Here is an 18,803-nt window from a genome sequence, read left to right on the forward strand (position 1 = left end):
CATAAACCCTAACTCTTTACCCACTGGAATGGTTCATCTGTCATAAACCCTAACTCTTCACCCACTGGTTCATCTTTCATGAACCCTAACTCTTTACCCACTGGAATGGTTCATCTGTCATAAACCCTAACTCTTTACCCACTGGAATGGTTCGTCTGTCATAAACCCTAACTCTTTACCCACTGGTTCGTCTGTCATAAACCCTAACTCTTTACCCACTGGTTCATCTGTCATAAACCCTAACTCTTTACCCACTGGGATGCTTCATCTGTCATAAACCCTAACTCTTCAGCCACTGGAATGGTTCATCTGTCATAAACCCTAACTCTTTACCCACTGGTTCGTCTGTCATAAACCCTAACTCTTTACCCACTGGTTCGTCTGTCATAAACCCTAACTCTTTACCCACTGGTTCATCTGTCATAAACCCTAACTCTTCACCCACTGGTTCATCTGTCATAAACCCTAACCCTTCACCCACTGGAATGGTTCATCTGTCATAAACCCTAACTCTTCACCCACTGGTTCATCTGTCATAAACCCTAACTCTTCACCCACTGGTTCATCTGTCATAAACCCTAACGCTTCACCCACTGGTTCATCTGTCATAAACCCTAACTCTTTACCCACTGGGATGGTTCATCTGTCATAAACCCTAACTCTTCAGCCACTGGAATGGTTCATCTGTCATAAACCCTAACTCTTCACCCACTGGAATGGTTCATCTGTCATAAACCCTAACTCTTCAGCCACTGGAATGGTTAATCTGTCATATACCCTAACCCTTCACCCACTGGGTCATCTGTCATGAACCCTAACTCTTTACCCACTGGAATGGTTCATCTGTCATGAACCCTAACACTTCACCCACTGGTTCATCTGTCATAAACCCTAACCCTTCACCCACTGGAATGGTTCATCTGTCATAAACCCTAACTCTTCACCCACTGGTTCATCTGTCATAAACCCTAACCCTTCACCCACTGGGTTGGTTCATCTGTCATAAACCCTAACTCTTTACCCACTGGGATGGTTCATCTGTCATAAACCCTAACTCTTCACCCACTGGTTCATCTGTCATAAACCCTAACTCTTCACCCACTGGTTCATCTATCATAAACCCTAACTCTTCACCCACTGGAATGGTTCATCTGTCATAAACCCTAACTCTTTACCCACTGGAATGGTTCATCTGTCATAAACCCTAACTCTTCACCCACTGGAATGGTTCATCTGTCATAAACCGTAACTCTTCACCCACTGGAATGGTTCATCTGTCATAAAACGTAACTCTTCACCCACTGGAATGGTTCATCTGTCATAAACCCTAACTCTTCACCCACTGGAATGGTTCCTCTGTCATAAACCCTAACTCTTCACCCACTGGGATGGTTCATCTGTCATAAACCCTAACTCTTTACCCACTGGGATGGTTCATCTGTCATAAACCCTAACTCTTCAGCCACTGGAATGGTTCATCTGTCATAAACCCTAACTCTTCACCCACTGGTTCATATGTCATGAACCCTAACTCTTTACCCACTGGAATGGTTCATCTGTCATAAACCCTAACTCTTCACCCACTGGGATGGTTCATCTGTCATAAACCCTAACTCTTCACCCACTGGGATGGTTCATCTGTCATAAACCCTAACTCTTCACCCACTGGAATGGTTCATCTGTCATAAACCCTAACTCTTCACCCACTGGAATGGTTCATCTGTCATAAACCCTAACTCTTCAGCCACTGGAATGGTTCATCTGTCATAAACCCTAACTCTTCACCCACTGGAATGGTTCATCTGTCATAAACCCTAACTCTTTACCCACTGGAATGGTTCATCTGTCATAAACCCTAACTCTTTACCCACTGGGATGGTTCATCTGTCATAAACCCTAACTCTTCAGCCACTGGAATGGTTCATCTGTCATAAACCCTAACTCTTCACCCACTGGTTCATATGTCATGAACCCTAACTCTTCACCCACTGGGATGGTTCATCTGTCATAAACCCTAACTCTTCACCCACTGGAATGGTTCATCTGTCATAAACCCTAAATCTTCACCCACTGGAATGGTTCATCTGTCATAAACCCTAACTCTTCACCCACTGGAATGGTTCATCTGTCATAAACCCTAACTCTTCACCCACTGGAATGGTTCATCTGTCATAAACCCTAACTCTTCACCCACTGGAATGGTTCATCTGTCATAAACCCTAAATCTTCACCCACTGGAATGGTTCATCTGTCATAAACCCTAACTCTTCACCCACTGGAATGGTTCATCTGTCATAAACCCTAACTCTTCACCCACTGGAATGGTTCATCTGTCATAAACCCTAACTCTTCACCCACTGGAATGGTTCATCTGTCATAAACCCTAACTCTTCACCCACTGGAATGGTTCATCTGTCATAAACCCTAACTCTTCACCCACTGGAATGGTTCATCTGTCATAAACCCTAACTCTTTACCCACTGGAATGGTTCATCTGTCATAAACCCTAACTCTTCACCCACTGGTTCATCTTTCATGAACCCTAACTCTTTACCCACTGGAATGGTTCATCTGTCATAAACCCTAACTCTTTACCCACTGGAATGGTTCGTCTGTCATAAACCCTAACTCTTTACCCACTGGTTCGTCTGTCATAAACCCTAACTCTTTACCCACTGGTTCATCTGTCATAAACCCTAACTCTTTACCCACTGGGATGCTTCATCTGTCATAAACCCTAACTCTTCAGCCACTGGAATGGTTCATCTGTCATAAACCCTAACTCTTCACCCACTGGTTCATATGTCATGAACCCTAACTCTTTACCCACTGGAATGGTTCATCTGTCATAAACCCTAACTCTTCACCCACTGGAATGGTTCATTATTCATAAACCCTAACTCTTTACCCACTGGAATGGTTCATCTGTCATAAACCCTAACTCTTTACCCACTGGAATGGTTCTTCTGTCTTAAACCCTAACGCTTCTCCCACTGGTTCATCTGTCATAAACCCTAACTCTTCACCCACTGGAATGGTTCATCTGTCATAAACCCTAACTCTTCACCCACTGGGTCATCTGTCATGAACCCTAACTCTTTACCCACTGGAATGGTTCATCTGTCATGAACCCTAACACTTCACCCACTGGTTCATCTGTCGTAAACCCTAACCCTTCACCCACTGGAATGGTTCATCTGTCATAAACCCTAACTCTTCACCCACTGGTTCATCTGTCATAAACCCTAACTCTTCACACACTGGTTCATCTGTCATAAACCCTAACTCTTCACCCACTGGGATGGTTCATCTGTCATAAACCCTAACTCTTTACCCACTGGGATGGTTCATCTGTCATAAACCCTAACTCTTCAGCCACTGGAATGGTTCATCTGTCATAAACCCTAACTCTTTACCCACTGGTTCGTCTGTCATAAACCCTAACTCTTTACCCACTGGTTCGTCTGTCATAAACCCTAACTCTTCACCCACTGGGATGGTTCATCTGTCATAAACCCTAACTCTTTACCCACTGGGATGGTTCATCTGTCATAAACCCTAACTCTACCCACTGGAATGGTTCATCTGTCATAAACCCTAACTCTTCACCCACTGGAATGGTTCATCTGTCATAAACCCTAACTCTTCACCCACTGGTTCATCTGTCATAAACCCTAACTCTTCACCCACTGGGATGGTTCATCTGTCATAAACCCTAACTCTTTACCCACTGGGATGGTTCATCTGTCATAAACCCTAACTCTTCAGCCACTGGAATGGTTCATCTGTCATAAACCCTAACTCTTCACCCACTGGTTCATATGTCATGAACCCTAACTCTTTACCCACTGGAATGGTTCTTCTGTCTTAAACCCTAACGCTTCTCCCACTGGTTCATCTGTCATAAACCCTAACTCTTCACCCACTGGGATGGTTCATCTGTCATAAACCCTAACTCTTTACCCACTGGAATGGTTCATCTGTCATAAACCCTAACTCTTCACCCACTGGTTCATATGTCATGAACCCTAACTCTTCACCCACTGGGATGGTTCATCTGTCATAAACCCTAACTCTTCACCCACTGGAATGGTTCATCTGTCATAAACCCTAACTCTTCACCCACTGGAATGGTTCATCTGTCATAAACCCTAACTCTTTACCCACTGGAATGGTTCATCTGTCATAAACCCTAACTCTTTACCCACTGGAATGGTTCGTCTGTCATAAACCCTAACTCTTTACCCACTGGTTCGTCTGTCATAAACCCTAACTCTTCACCCGCTGGAATGGTTCATCTGTCATAAACCCTAACTCTTCACCCACTGGAATGGTTCATCTGTCATAAACCCTAACTCTTCACCCACTGGAATGGGTCATCTGTCATAAACCCTAAATCTTCACCCACTGGTTCATCTGTCATGAACCCTAACTCTTTACCCACTGGAATGGTTCATCTGTCATAAACCCTAACTCTTCACCCACTGGTTCATCTGTCATAAACCCTAACTCTTCACCCACTGGTTCATCTGTCATAAACCCTAACTCTTCACCCACTGGTTCATCTGTCATAAACCCTAACTCTTCACCCACTGGAATGGTTCATCTGTCATAAACCCTAACTCTTCACCCACTGGAATGGGTCATCTGTCATAAACCCTAACTCTTCACCCACTGGTTCATCTGTCATGAACCCTAACTCTTTACCCACTGGAATGGTTCATCTGTCATAAACCCTAACTCTTTACCCACTGGAATGGTTCGTCTGTCATAAACCCTAACTCTTTACCCACTGGTTCGTCTGTCATAAACCCTAACTCTTCACCCGCTGGAATGGTTCATCTGTCATAAACCCTAACTCTTCACCCACTGGGATGGTTCATCTGTCATAAACCCTAACTCTTCACCCACTGGAATGGGTCATCTGTCATAAACCCTAACTCTTCACCCACTGGTTCATCTGTCATGAACCCTAACTCTTTACCCACTGGAATGGTTCATCTGTCATAAACCCTAACTCTTCACCCACTGGTTCATCTGTCATAAACCCTAACTCTTCACCCACTGGAATGGTTCATCTGTCATAAACCCTAACTCTTTACCCACTGGAATGGTTCATCTGTCATAAACCCTAACTCTTTACCCACTGGAATGGTTCATCTGTCTTAAACCCTAACGCTTCTCCCACTGGTTCATCTGTCATAAACCCTAACTCTTCACCCACTGGAATGGTTCATCTGTCATAAACCCTAACTCTTCACCCACTGGGTCATCTGTCATGAACCCTAACTCTTCACCCACTGGGATGGTTCATCTGTCATAAACCCTAACTCTTTACCCACTGGGATGGTTCATCTGTCATAAACCCTAACGCTTCAGCCACTGGAATGGTTCATCTGTCATAAACCCTAACTCTTCAGCCACTGGAATGGTTCATCTGTCATAAACCCTAACTCTTCACCCACTGGTTCATATGTCATGAACCCTAACTCTTTACCCACTGGGATGGTTCATCTGTCATAAACCCTAACTCTTCACCCACTGGAATGGTTCATCTGTCATAAACCCTAACTCTTCACCCACTGGAATGGTTCATCTGTCATAAACCCTAACTCTTCACCCACTGGAATGGTTCATCTGTAATAAACCCTAACTCTTCACCCACTGGTTCATCTGTCATGAACCCTAACTCTTTACCCACTGGAATGGTTCATCTGTCATAAACCCTAACTCTTTACCCACTGGAATGGTTCGTCTGTCATAAACCCTAACTCTTTACCCACTGGTTCGTCTGTCATAAACCCTAACTCTTTACCCACTGGTTCGTCTGTCATAAACCCTAACTCTTTACCCACTGGTTCATCTGTCATAAACCCTAACTCTTCACCCACTGGTTCATCTGTCATAAACCCTAACCCTTCACCCACTGGAATGGTTCATCTGTCATAAACCCTAACTCTTCACCCACTGGTTCATCTGTCATAAACCCTAACTCTTCACCCACTGGTTCATCTGTCATAAACCCTAACGCTTCACCCACTGGTTCATCTGTCATAAACCCTAACTCTTTACCCACTGGGATGGTTCATCTGTCATAAACCCTAACTCTTCAGCCACTGGAATGGTTCATCTGTCATAAACCCTAACTCTTCACCCACTGGAATGGTTCATCTGTCATAAACCCTAACTCTTCAGCCACTGGAATGGTTAATCTGTCATATACCCTAACCCTTCACCCACTGGGTCATCTGTCATGAACCCTAACTCTTTACCCACTGGAATGGTTCATCTGTCATGAACCCTAACACTTCACCCACTGGTTCATCTGTCATAAACCCTAACCCTTCACCCACTGGAATGGTTCATCTGTCATAAACCCTAACTCTTCACCTACTGGTTCATCTGTCATAAACCCTAACTCTTCACCCACTGGGTTGGTTCATCTGTCATAAACCCTAACTCTTTACCCACTGGGATGGTTCATCTGTCATAAACCCTAACTCTTCACCCACTGGTTCATCTGTCATAAACCCTAACTCTTCACCCACTGGTTCATCTATCATAAACCCTAACTCTTCACCCACTGGAATGGTTCATCTGTCATAAACCCTAACTCTTTACCCACTGGAATGGTTCATCTGTCATAAACCCTAACTCTTCACCCACTGGAATGGTTCATCTGTCATAAACCGTAACTCTTCACCCACTGGAATGGTTCATCTGTCATAAAACGTAACTCTTCACCCACTGGAATGGTTCATCTGTCATAAACCCTAACTCTTCACCCACTGGAATGGTTCCTCTGTCATAAACCCTAACTCTTCACCCACTGGGATGGTTCATCTGTCATAAACCCTAACTCTTTACCCACTGGGATGGTTCATCTGTCATAAACCCTAACTCTTCAGCCACTGGAATGGTTCATCTGTCATAAACCCTAACTCTTCACCCACTGGTTCATATGTCATGAACCCTAACTCTTTACCCACTGGAATGGTTCATCTGTCATAAACCCTAACTCTTCACCCACTGGGATGGTTCATCTGTCATAAACCCTAACTCTTCACCCACTGGGATGGTTCATCTGTCATAAACCCTAACTCTTCACCCACTGGAATGGTTCATCTGTCATAAACCCTAACTCTTCACCCACTGGAATGGTTCATCTGTCATAAACCCTAACTCTTCAGCCACTGGAATGGTTCATCTGTCATAAACCCTAACTCTTCACCCACTGGAATGGTTCATCTGTCATAAACCCTAACTCTTTACCCACTGGAATGGTTCATCTGTCATAAACCCTAACTCTTTACCCACTGGGATGGTTCATCTGTCATAAACCCTAACTCTTCAGCCACTGGAATGGTTCATCTGTCATAAACCCTAACTCTTCACCCACTGGTTCATATGTCATGAACCCTAACTCTTCACCCACTGGGATGGTTCATCTGTCATAAACCCTAACTCTTCACCCACTGGAATGGTTCATCTGTCATAAACCCTAAATCTTCACCCACTGGAATGGTTCATCTGTCATAAACCCTAACTCTTCACCCACTGGAATGGTTCATCTGTCATAAACCCTAACTCTTCACCCACTGGAATGGTTCATCTGTCATAAACCCTAACTCTTCACCCACTGGAATGGTTCATCTGTCATAAACCCTAAATCTTCACCCACTGGAATGGTTCATCTGTCATAAACCCTAACTCTTCACCCACTGGAATGGTTCATCTGTCATAAACCCTAACTCTTCACCCACTGGAATGGTTCATCTGTCATAAACCCTAACTCTTCACCCACTGGAATGGTTCATCTGTCATAAACCCTAACTCTTCACCCACTGGAATGGTTCATCTGTCATAAACCCTAACTCTTCACCCACTGGAATGGTTCATCTGTCATAAACCCTAACTCTTTACCCACTGGAATGGTTCATCTGTCATAAACCCTAACTCTTCACCCACTGGTTCATCTTTCATGAACCCTAACTCTTTACCCACTGGAATGGTTCATCTGTCATAAACCCTAACTCTTTACCCACTGGAATGGTTCGTCTGTCATAAACCCTAACTCTTTACCCACTGGTTCGTCTGTCATAAACCCTAACTCTTTACCCACTGGTTCATCTGTCATAAACCCTAACTCTTTAGCCACTGGAATGGTTCATCTGTCATAAACCCTAACTCTTCAGCCACTGGAATGGTTCATCTGTCATAAACCCTAACTCTTCACCCACTGGTTCATATGTCATGAACCCTAACTCTTTACCCACTGGAATGGTTCATCTGTCATAAACCCTAACTCTTCACCCACTGGAATGGTTCATTATTCATAAACCCTAACTCTTTACCCACTGGAATGGTTCATCTGTCATAAACCCTAACTCTTTACCCACTGGAATGGTTCTTCTGTCTTAAACCCTAACGCTTCTCCCACTGGTTCATCTGTCATAAACCCTAACTCTTCACCCACTGGAATGGTTCATCTGTCATAAACCCTAACTCTTCACCCACTGGGTCATCTGTCATGAACCCTAACTCTTTACCCACTGGAATGGTTCATCTGTCATGAACCCTAACACTTCACCCACTGGTTCATCTGTCGTAAACCCTAACCCTTCACCCACTGGAATGGTTCATCTGTCATAAACCCTAACTCTTCACCCACTGGTTCATCTGTCATAAACCCTAACTCTTCACACACTGGTTCATCTGTCATAAACCCTAACTCTTCACCCACTGGGATGGTTCATCTGTCATAAACCCTAACTCTTTACCCACTGGGATGGTTCATCTGTCATAAACCCTAACTCTTCAGCCACTGGAATGGTTCATCTGTCATAAACCCTAACTCTTCACCCACTGGTTCATATGTCATGAACCCTAACTCTTTACCCACTGGAATGGTTCATCTGTCATAAACCCTAACTCTTCACCCACTGGAATGGTTCATCTGTCATAAACCCTAACTCTTTACCCACTGGAATGGTTCATCTGTCATAAACCCTAACTCTTCACCCACTGGAATGGTTCATCTGTCATAAACCCTAACTCTTCACCCACTGGGATGGTTCATCTGTCATAAACCCTAACTCTTTACCCACTGGGATGGTTCATCTGTCATAAACCCTAACTCTTCAGCCACTGGAATGGATCATCTGTCATAAACCCTAACTCTTCACCCACTGGTTCATATGTCATGAACCCTAACTCTTTACCCACTGGAATGGTTCATCTGTCATAAACCCTAACTCTTCACCCACTGGGATGGTTCATCTGTCATAAACCCTAACTCTTCACCCACTGGGATGGTTCATCTGTCATAAACCCTAACTCTTCACCCACTGGAATGGTTCATCTGTCATAAACCCTAACTCTTCACCCACTGGAATGGTTCATCTGTCATAAACCCTAACTCTTCAGCCACTGGAATGGTTCATCTGTCATAAACCCTAACTCTTCACCCACTGGAATGGTTCATCTGTCATAAACCCTAACTCTTTACCCACTGGAATGGTTCATCTGTCTTAAACCCTAACGCTTCTCCCACTGGTTCATCTGTCATAAACCCTAACTCTTCACCCACTGGAATGGTTCATCTGTCATAAACCCTAACTCTTCACCCACTGGGTCATCTGTCATGAACCCTAACTCTTTACCCACTGGAATGGTTCATCTGTCATGAACCCTAACACTTCACCCACTGGTTCATCGGTCATAAACCCTAACCCTTCACCCACTGGAATGGTTCATCTGTCATAAACCCTAACTCTTCACCCACTGGAATGGTTCATCTGTCATAAACCCTAACTCTTCACCCACTGGTTCATCTGTCATAAACCCTAACTCTTCACCCACTGGGATGGTTCATCTGTCATAAACCCTAACTCTTTACCCACTGGGATGGTTCATCTGTCATAAACCCTAACTCTTCACCCACTGGAATGGTTCATCTGTCATAAACCCTAACTCTTCACCCACTGGAATGGGTCATCTGTCATAAACCCTAACTCTTCACCCACTGGTTCATCTGTCATGAACCCTAACTCTTTACCCACTGGAATGGTTCATCTGTCATGAACCCTAACTCTTTACCCACTGGAATGGTTCGTCTGTCATAAACCCTAACTCTTTACCCACTGGAATGGTTCATCTGTCATAAACCCTAACTCTTTACCCACTGGAATGGTTCATCTGTCTTAAACCCTAACGCTTCTCCCACTGGTTCATCTGTCATAAACCCTAACTCTTCACCCACTGGGATGGTTCATCTGTCATAAACCCTAACTCTTCACCCACTGGTTCATCTATCATAAACCCTAACTCTTCACCCACTGGGATGGTTCATCTGTCATAAACCCTAACTCTTCAGCCACTGGAATGGTTCATCTGTCATAAACCCTATCTCTTCACCCACTGGTTCATATGTCATGAACCCTAACTCTTTACCCACTGGAATGGTTCATCTGTCATAAACCCTAACTCTTCACCCACTGGGATGGTTCATCTGTCATAAACCCTAACTCTTCACCCACTGGAATGGTTCATCTGTCATTAACCCTAACTCTTCACCCACTGGAATGGTTCATCTGTCATAAACCCTAACTCTTCACCCACTGGAATGGTTCATCTGTCATAAACCCTAACTCTTCACCCACTGGAATGGTTCATCTGTCATAAACCCTAACTCTTCAGCCACTGGAATGGTTCATCTGTCATAAACCCTAACTCTTCACCCACTGGTTCATATGTCATGAACCCTAACTCTTTACCCACTGGAATGGTTCATCTGTCATAAACCCTAACTCTTCACCCACTGGAATTGTTCATCTGTCATAAACCCTAACTCTTCACCCACTGGAATGGTTCATCTGTCATAAACCCTAACTCTTCACCCACTGGAATGGTTCATCTGTCATAAACCCTAACTCTTCACCCACTGGAATGGTTCATCTGTCATAAACCCTAACTCTTCACCCACTGGAATGGGTCATCTGTCATAAACCCTAACTCTTCACCCACTGGTTCATCTTTCATGAACCCTAACTCTTTACCCACTGGAATGGTTCATCTGTCATAAACCCTAACTCTTTACCCACTGGAATGGTTCGTCTGTCATAAACCCTAACTCTTTACCCACTGGTTCGTCTGTCATAAACCCTAACTCTTCACCCACTGGAATGGTTCGTCTGTCATAAACCCTAACTCTTTACCCACTGGTTCATCTGTCATAAACCCTAACTCTTTACCCACTGGGATGGTTCATCATTCATAAACCCTAACTCTTCACCCACTGGTTCATATGTCATGAACCCTAACTCTTTACCCACTGGAATGGTTCATCTGTCATAAACCCTAACTCTTCACCCACTGGAATGGTTCATCTGTCATAAACCCTAACTATTCACCCACTGGAATGGTTCATCTGTCATAAACCCTAACTCTTCACCCACTGGAATGGTTCTTCTGTCTTAAACCCTAACGCTTCTCCCACTGGTTCATCTGTCATAAACCCTAACTCTTCACCCACTGGAATGGTTCATCTGTCATAAACCCTAACTCTTCACCCACTGGAATGGTTCTTCTGTCTTAAACCCTAACGCTTCTCCCACTGGTTTATCTGTCATAAACCCTAACTCTTCACCCACTGGAATGGTTCATCTGTCATAAACCCTAACTCTTCACCCACTGGGTCATCTGTCATGAACCCTAACTCTTTACCCACTGGAATGGTTCATCTGTCATGAACCCTAACACTTCACCCACTGGTTCATCTGTCGTAAACCCTAACCCTTCACCCACTGGAATGGTTCATCTGTCATAAACCCTAACTCTTCACCCACTGGTTCATCTGTCATAAACCCTAACTCTTCACACACTGGTTCATCTGTCATAAACCCTAACTCTTCACACACTGGTTCATCTGTCATAAACCCTAACTCTTCACCCACTGGAATGGTTCATCTGTCATAAACCCTAACTCTTCACCCACTGGAATGGTTCATCTGTCATAAACCCTAACTCTTCAGCCACTGGAATGGTTCATCTGTCATAAACCCTAACTCTTCACCCACTGGTTCATATGTCATGAACCCTAACTCTTTACCCACTGGAATGGTTCATCTGTCATAAACCCTAACTCTTCACCCACTGGGATGGTTCATCTGTCATAAACCCTAACTCTTCACCCACTGGAATGGTTCATCTGTCATAAACCCTAACTCTTCACCCACTGGGATGGTTCATCTGTCATAAACCCTAACTCTTCACCCACTGGAATGGTTCATCTGTCATAAACCCTAACTCTTCACCCACTGGAATGGTTCATCTGTCATAAACCCTAACTCTTCACCCACTGGAATGGGTCATCTGTCATAAACCCTAACTCTTCACCCACTGGTTCATCTTTCATGAACCCTAACTCTTTACCCACTGGAATGGTTCATCTGTCATAAACCCTAACTCTTTACCCACTGGAATGGTTCGTCTGTCATAAACCCTAACTCTTTACCCACTGGTTCGTCTGTCATAAACCCTAACTCTTTACCCACTGGTTCATCTGTCATAAACCCTAACTCTTTACCCACTGGGATGCTTCATCTGTCATAAACCCTAACTCTTCAGCCACTGGAATGGTTCATCTGTCATAAACCCTAACTCTTCACCCACTGGTTCATCTGTCATGAACCCTAACTCTTTACCCACTGGAATGGTTCATCTGTCATAAACCCTAACTCTTCACCCACTGGAATGGTTCATTATTCATAAACCCTAACTCTTTACCCACTGGAATGGTTCATCTGTCATAAACCCTAACTCTTTACCCACTGGAATGGTTCTTCTGTCTTAAACCCTAACGCTTCTCCCACTGGTTCATCTGTCATAAACCCTAACTCTTCACCCACTGGAATGGTTCATCTGTCATAAACCCTAACTCTTCACCCACTGGGTCATCTGTCATGAACCCTAACTCTTTACCCACTGGAATGGTTCATCTGTCATGAACCCTAACACTTCACCCACTGGTTCATCTGTCGTAAACCCTAACCCTTCACCCACTGGAATGGTTCATCTGTCATAAACCCTAACTCTTCACCCACTGGTTCATCTGTCATAAACCCTAACTCTTCACACACTGGTTCATCTGTCATAAACCCTAACTCTTCACCCACTGGAATGGTTCATCTGTCATAAACCCTAAATCTTCACCCACTGGAATGGTTCATCTGTCATAAACCCTAACTCTTCACCCACTGGAATTGTTCATCTGTCATAAACCCTAACTCTTCACCCACTGGAATGGTTCATCTGTCATAAACCCTAACTCTTCACCCACTGGAATGGTTCATCTGTCATAAACCCTAACTCTTTACCCACTGGAATGGTTCATCTGTCATAAACCCTAACTCTTTACCCACTGGAATGGTTCATCTGTCTTAAACCCTAACGCTTCTCCCACTGGTTCATCTGTCATAAACCCTAACTCTTCACCCACTGGAATGGTTCATCTGTCATAAACCCTAACTCTTCACCCACTGGGTCATCTGTCATGAACCCTAACTCTTTACCCACTGGAATGGTTCATCTGTCATGAACCCTAACACTTCACCCACTGGTTCATCTGTCGTAAACCCTAACCCTTCACCCACTGGAATGGTTCATCTGTCATAAACCCTAACTCTTCACCCACTGGTTCATCTGTCATAAACCCTAACTCTTCACCCACTGGGATGGTTCATCTGTCATAAACCCTAACTCTTTACCCACTGGGATGGTTCATCTGTCATAAACCCTAACTCTTCACCCACTGGTTCATCTGTCATAAACCCTAACTCTTCACCCACTGGTTCATCTGTCATAAACCCTAACTTTTTACCCACTGGGATGGTTCATCTGTCATAAACCCTAACTCTTCAGCCACTGGAATGGTTCATCTGTCATAAACCCTAACTCTTCACCCACTGGTTCATATGTCATGAACCCTAACTCTTCACCCACTGGGATGGTTCATCTGTCATAAACCCTAACTCTTCACCCACTGGAATGGTTCATCTGTCATTAACCCTAACTCTTCACCCACTGGAATGGTTCATCTGTCATAAACCCTAAATCTTCACCCACTGGAATGGTTCATCTGTCATAAACCCTAACTCTTCACCCACTGGAATGGTTCATCTGTCATAAACCCTAACTCTTCACCCACTGGAATGGTTCATCTGTCATAAACCCTAACTCTTCACCCACTGGAATGGTTCATCTGTCATAAACCCTAACTCTTCACCCACTGGAATGGTTCATCTGTCATAAACCCTAACTCTTCACCCACTGGAATGGTTCATCTGTCTTAAACCCTAACTCTTTACCCACTGGTTCATCTGTCATAAACCCTAACTCTTCACCTGCTGGAATGGTTCATCTGTCATAAAAGTAGACTTGTTTGGCCACATTCTCTGAATTGTTTTCTATCCCTGAGTGGTTCCTTTCTTAGTCATCTGTTTGTTGTAAGGAATTTGTCTGATTTAGAGGAACAGGTTTCATTGAAAGGGAAATGATGCCACACCCACAATGTGTCATCATAACCTCAGACACAAAAACATGACATTTTTAAGAAGGCATGCGAACAACCATAGGACGTAGTGTCCTGGCTTTAAAGCTACACTCCTTAATTTGTGTATTTATGCATACCATCAAAGAGTGTTTAATGCCCATTGGTTGACAAGAATGGTTGATTTCTGAAAAGGAAAGATATGCATACATAGTTAGGATTAGGATTCTGTTCGACGATTGTATCTGCTATTCTCTGGTCCTATTCTCCGGTCCTTTTCTCCGGTCCTATCCTCCGGTCCTGTTTTTTTTTCTGTCCTCTCTCCTGTCCTCTCTCCTGTGTGCTAGTCACCTGCAGTAGTGCACTGGGTTGATAGTCCTGTCCTCTCTCCTGTGTGTTAGTCACCTGCAGTAGTGAACTGGGTGGTCCCGGTGGCAGACAGAGGACGTTATAATGACATCTTCCTGAAGACAGACACAGACATGGACGGTCTTGTCACCGGAGGGGAAGTCATGGAGATCTTCATGCTATCCAGCCTTTCTAAGACCATGCTGGCACAGATCTGGTGAGAGACAGAACGGCCTGCACCTTAGACTTACATATTGTTCATCTAACACCTTACAAACACACTGAGTGGACAAAACATTAGGAACACATGCTCTTTCCATGACATAAACTGACCAGGTGTATCCAGGGGAAAGCTATGATCCCTTATTGATGTCGCTTGTTAAATCCACTTCAGTCAGTGGAGATGAAGGGGAGGAGACGTGTTAAAGAAGGATTTTTAAGCCTTGAGGCAATTGAGACAAGGATTGTGTATGTGTGCCATTCAGAGTGTGCAACTCAATGTTAAGAAGGTGCTCTTAATGTTTTGTACACTCGGTATATAATAACAGATGTATCTCTCATCATAAAATGATTTGGCAAAAACAAGAAAAACTATTATCATTGGCCAATCATACATTGACATATTGGGCATTGTCTTGTTGGACCAGTACAGTAGACATTAACCAAATGTTACTTTCAGTGATCGTGATATGTCGTTTTCTTTCCTACTGAATGTGAATGTATTATGGTAAATGACTCTGGATTACAATATACAGTACCTGTTAACTTGACTACAATGTAATGAGGGTAGCAAAATTCTCTTTTAACTTTCTCCAAATTCCCTGTTTTTCTGGAAATCCCGGTTGGGACATTGCTGTAATCAAGAGAGAATAAGCACAAAACCTGCAATCCTACAACCAGAATTTTGGGAAAAGCAGCAAAATGTAAATAAGTGACAGTGATTTAGCAAACCCTAAATGTAATGTATCTTGTTCCTAGGGGTCTGGCTGACACCAAGCAGACAGGAAAGCTGTCTAGAGAGCAGTTCTCTTTGGCCATGTGGCTGATCCAGCAGAAAGTCACCAAGGGATTGGACCCTCCCCAGACCCTCACAACTGAAATGATACCCCCCTCTGAGAGGACCACCACCTCTGTTCCTGTAAGTCACTCCCTCACCCCTAGTTCCTCACCTTCTCCCCCTCCTCGTACCCTCTCCCCCGAAGTGATACCCCCCCTACCCCTCTCACCAACCCTTTACCGCTCTCCTCTCCACTTTCTTGTCTTCCCTCTCTCTGCACCCTCTCCCATCTCCCCAGTGCCTCCTATCTGTAGCTTTACTGTACTGCATTTCAAACTCTCTCAAAGCAATTTACTTCCCAATGTGTGCTTTAGGCAGCTCTGTCTGTCATGTTCATAGACCTGCTGCCTCCTCCTCCAACTGTCTGTCATGTTCATAGACCTGCTGCCTCCTCCTCCAACTGTCTGTCATGTTCATAGACCTGCTGCCTCCTCCTCCAACTGTCTGTCATGTTCATAGACCTGCTGCCTCCTCCTCCAACTGTCTGTCATGTTCATAGACCTGCTGCCTCCTCCTCCAACTGTCTGTCATGTTCATAGACCTGCTGCCTCCTCCTCCAACTGTCTGTCATGTTCATAGACCTGCTGCCTCCTCCTCCAACTGTCTGTCATGTTCATAGACCTGCTGCCTCCTCCTCCAACTGTCTGTCATGTTCATAGACCTGCTGCCTCCTCCTCCAACTGTCTGTCATGTTCATAGACCTGCTGCCTCCTCCTCCAACTGTCTGTCATGTTCATAGACCTGCTGCCTCCTCCTCCAACTGTCTGTCATGTTCATAGACCTGCTGCCTCCTCCAACTGTCTGTCATGTTCATAGACCTGCTGCCTCCTCCAACTGTCTGTCATGTTCTGATCTGAGATGAATGTGAACTGCTATCTGAGACCACCATAGTCCCTGTGCCCAGGAATGCCAAGGTAGATGACACAATCTCTATTGCACTCCAAACTGCCTGCTCCCACCTGGACAAGAGGAACACCTATGTGAGAATGCTGTTCATTGACTACAGCTCAGTGTTCACCACCATAGTGCCCTCATAGCGTATCACTAAGCTAAGGACCCTGGGACTAAACACCTCCCTCTGCAACTGGCTCCTGGACTTCCTGATGGGCCACCCCTAGGTGGTAAGGGTAGGCAACAACACATCTGCCACGCTGACCCTTAACACGGGGGCCCATCAGGGTTGCTTCCTGTTCACCCACGACTGTGTGGCCGCGCACGACTCCAACACCGTCAATAAGTTTGCTGAAGACACGACGGTGGTAGGCCTGATCACCAACGGTGAAACACCCTATAGGGAGGAGGTCAGCGACCTGGCAGTATGGTGCCAGAACAACAACCTCTCCCTCAATGTCCCTCTACAACATTCGCAGAGTATGACCCTGCCTCACACAGGAAGCGGCGCAGGTCCTAATCCAGGCACTTGTCATCTCCCGTCTGGATTACTGCAACTCGCTGTTGGCTGGGCTCCCTGCCTGTGCCATTAAACCCCTACAACTCACCCAGAACGCCGCAGCCCGTCTGGTGTTCAACCTTCCCAAGTTCTCTCACGTCACCCCGTTCCTCCGCTCTCTCCACTGGCTTCCAGTTGAAGCTCGCATCCGCTACAAGACCATGGTGCTTGCCTACGGAGCTGTGAGGGGAACGGCACCTCCGTACCTTCAGGCTCTGATCAGTCCCTACACCCAAACGAGGGCACTGCGCTCATCCACCTCTGCCCTGCTGGCCCCCCTACCTCTGAGGAAGCACAGCTCCCGCTCAGCCCAGTCAAAACTGTTCGCTGCTCTGGCACCCCAATGGTGGAACAAGCTCCCTCACGACGCCAGGACAGCGGAGTCAATCACCACCTTCCGGAGACACCTGAAACCCCACCTCTTTAAGGAATACCTAGGATAGGATAAAGTAATCCTTCTAACCCCCCCCCCCCCAAAAGATATAGATGCACTATTGTAAAGTGGTTGTTCCACTGGATATCATAAGGTGAATGCACAAATTTCTAAGTCGCTCTGGATAAGAGTGTCTGCTAAATGACTTAAATGTAAATGTCAGCAAGACAAAGGAGCTGATCGTGGACTACAGGAAATGGATGGCCGAGCACGCCCCCATTCACATCAACAGGGCTGTAGAGGAGCTGTTTGAGAGCTTCAAGTTCCTCGGTGTCCACATCACTAAGGAATTAACATGGTCCAAACACACCAACGCAGTTGTGAAGAAGGCACAACAATGCCTCTTCCCCCTCAGGAGGCTGAAAGGATTTGGCATGGACCCTCAGATCCTCAAGTTCTACAGCTGCACCATTGAGAGCATCTCGACTGGCTGCATCACCGCTTGGTATGGCAATTGCAAGGCATCTGACCTCAAGGCGCTACAATGGGTGTTGCTTTCAACCCACTACCCAGTACATCACTGGGGCCAAACTCCCTGCCATCCAGGACCTCTATACCAGGCGGTGTCAGAGGAAGGCCCTAAAAATTGTCAGACTCCAGACACCCTAGTCATAGACTGTTCTCTCTGCTACTGCATGGCAAGCGGCACGGATGCACCAACTCTGGAACCAACAGGATCCTGAACTGCTTTTATCCCCAAGCCAGTTTGGGTAGCTATTTGGTTAACTATTTAGCTATCTGCATTGACCCTTTTTGCACAAACGTTTTTGAATGATCACATACGCTACTGTTTATTTGTCTGGTCTTGTGTTACTGTTTGGTGTTGTGTTACTGTGTCGTGTTACTGTCTGGTGTTGTGTTGTTACTGTGTCGTGTTACTCTGTCGTGTTACTGTCTGGTGTTGTGTTGTGTTACTGTCTGGTGTTGTGTTGTGTTACTGTGTCGTGTTACTGTCTGGTGTTGTGTT

The 18,803-nt window shown here is 45.1% G+C and overlaps 1 protein-coding gene across 2 annotated transcripts in view; it reads left to right on the top strand.

Annotated features, from left to right (window-relative positions):
- LOC106569607 (epidermal growth factor receptor substrate 15-like 1) overlaps nt 1-18,803 on the top strand; it is a 79,627-nt gene that overhangs the window by 14,136 nt on the left and 46,688 nt on the right. For both annotated transcript variants that reach the window (XM_014141137.3, XM_014141138.3), the window contains exons 10-11: nt 14,950-15,113; nt 15,875-16,034. In XM_014141137.3, the coding sequence (XP_013996612.3) occupies nt 14,950-15,113; nt 15,875-16,034 (324 nt within the window). The remainder of the gene's footprint in view (nt 1-14,949; nt 15,114-15,874; nt 16,035-18,803) is intronic.

This window comes from Salmo salar, chromosome 14 (assembly GCF_965601325.2).
Source record: "Salmo salar chromosome 14, fSalSal1, whole genome shotgun sequence".
Classification (NCBI taxonomy): Eukaryota; Metazoa; Chordata; class Actinopteri; order Salmoniformes; family Salmonidae; genus Salmo; species Salmo salar.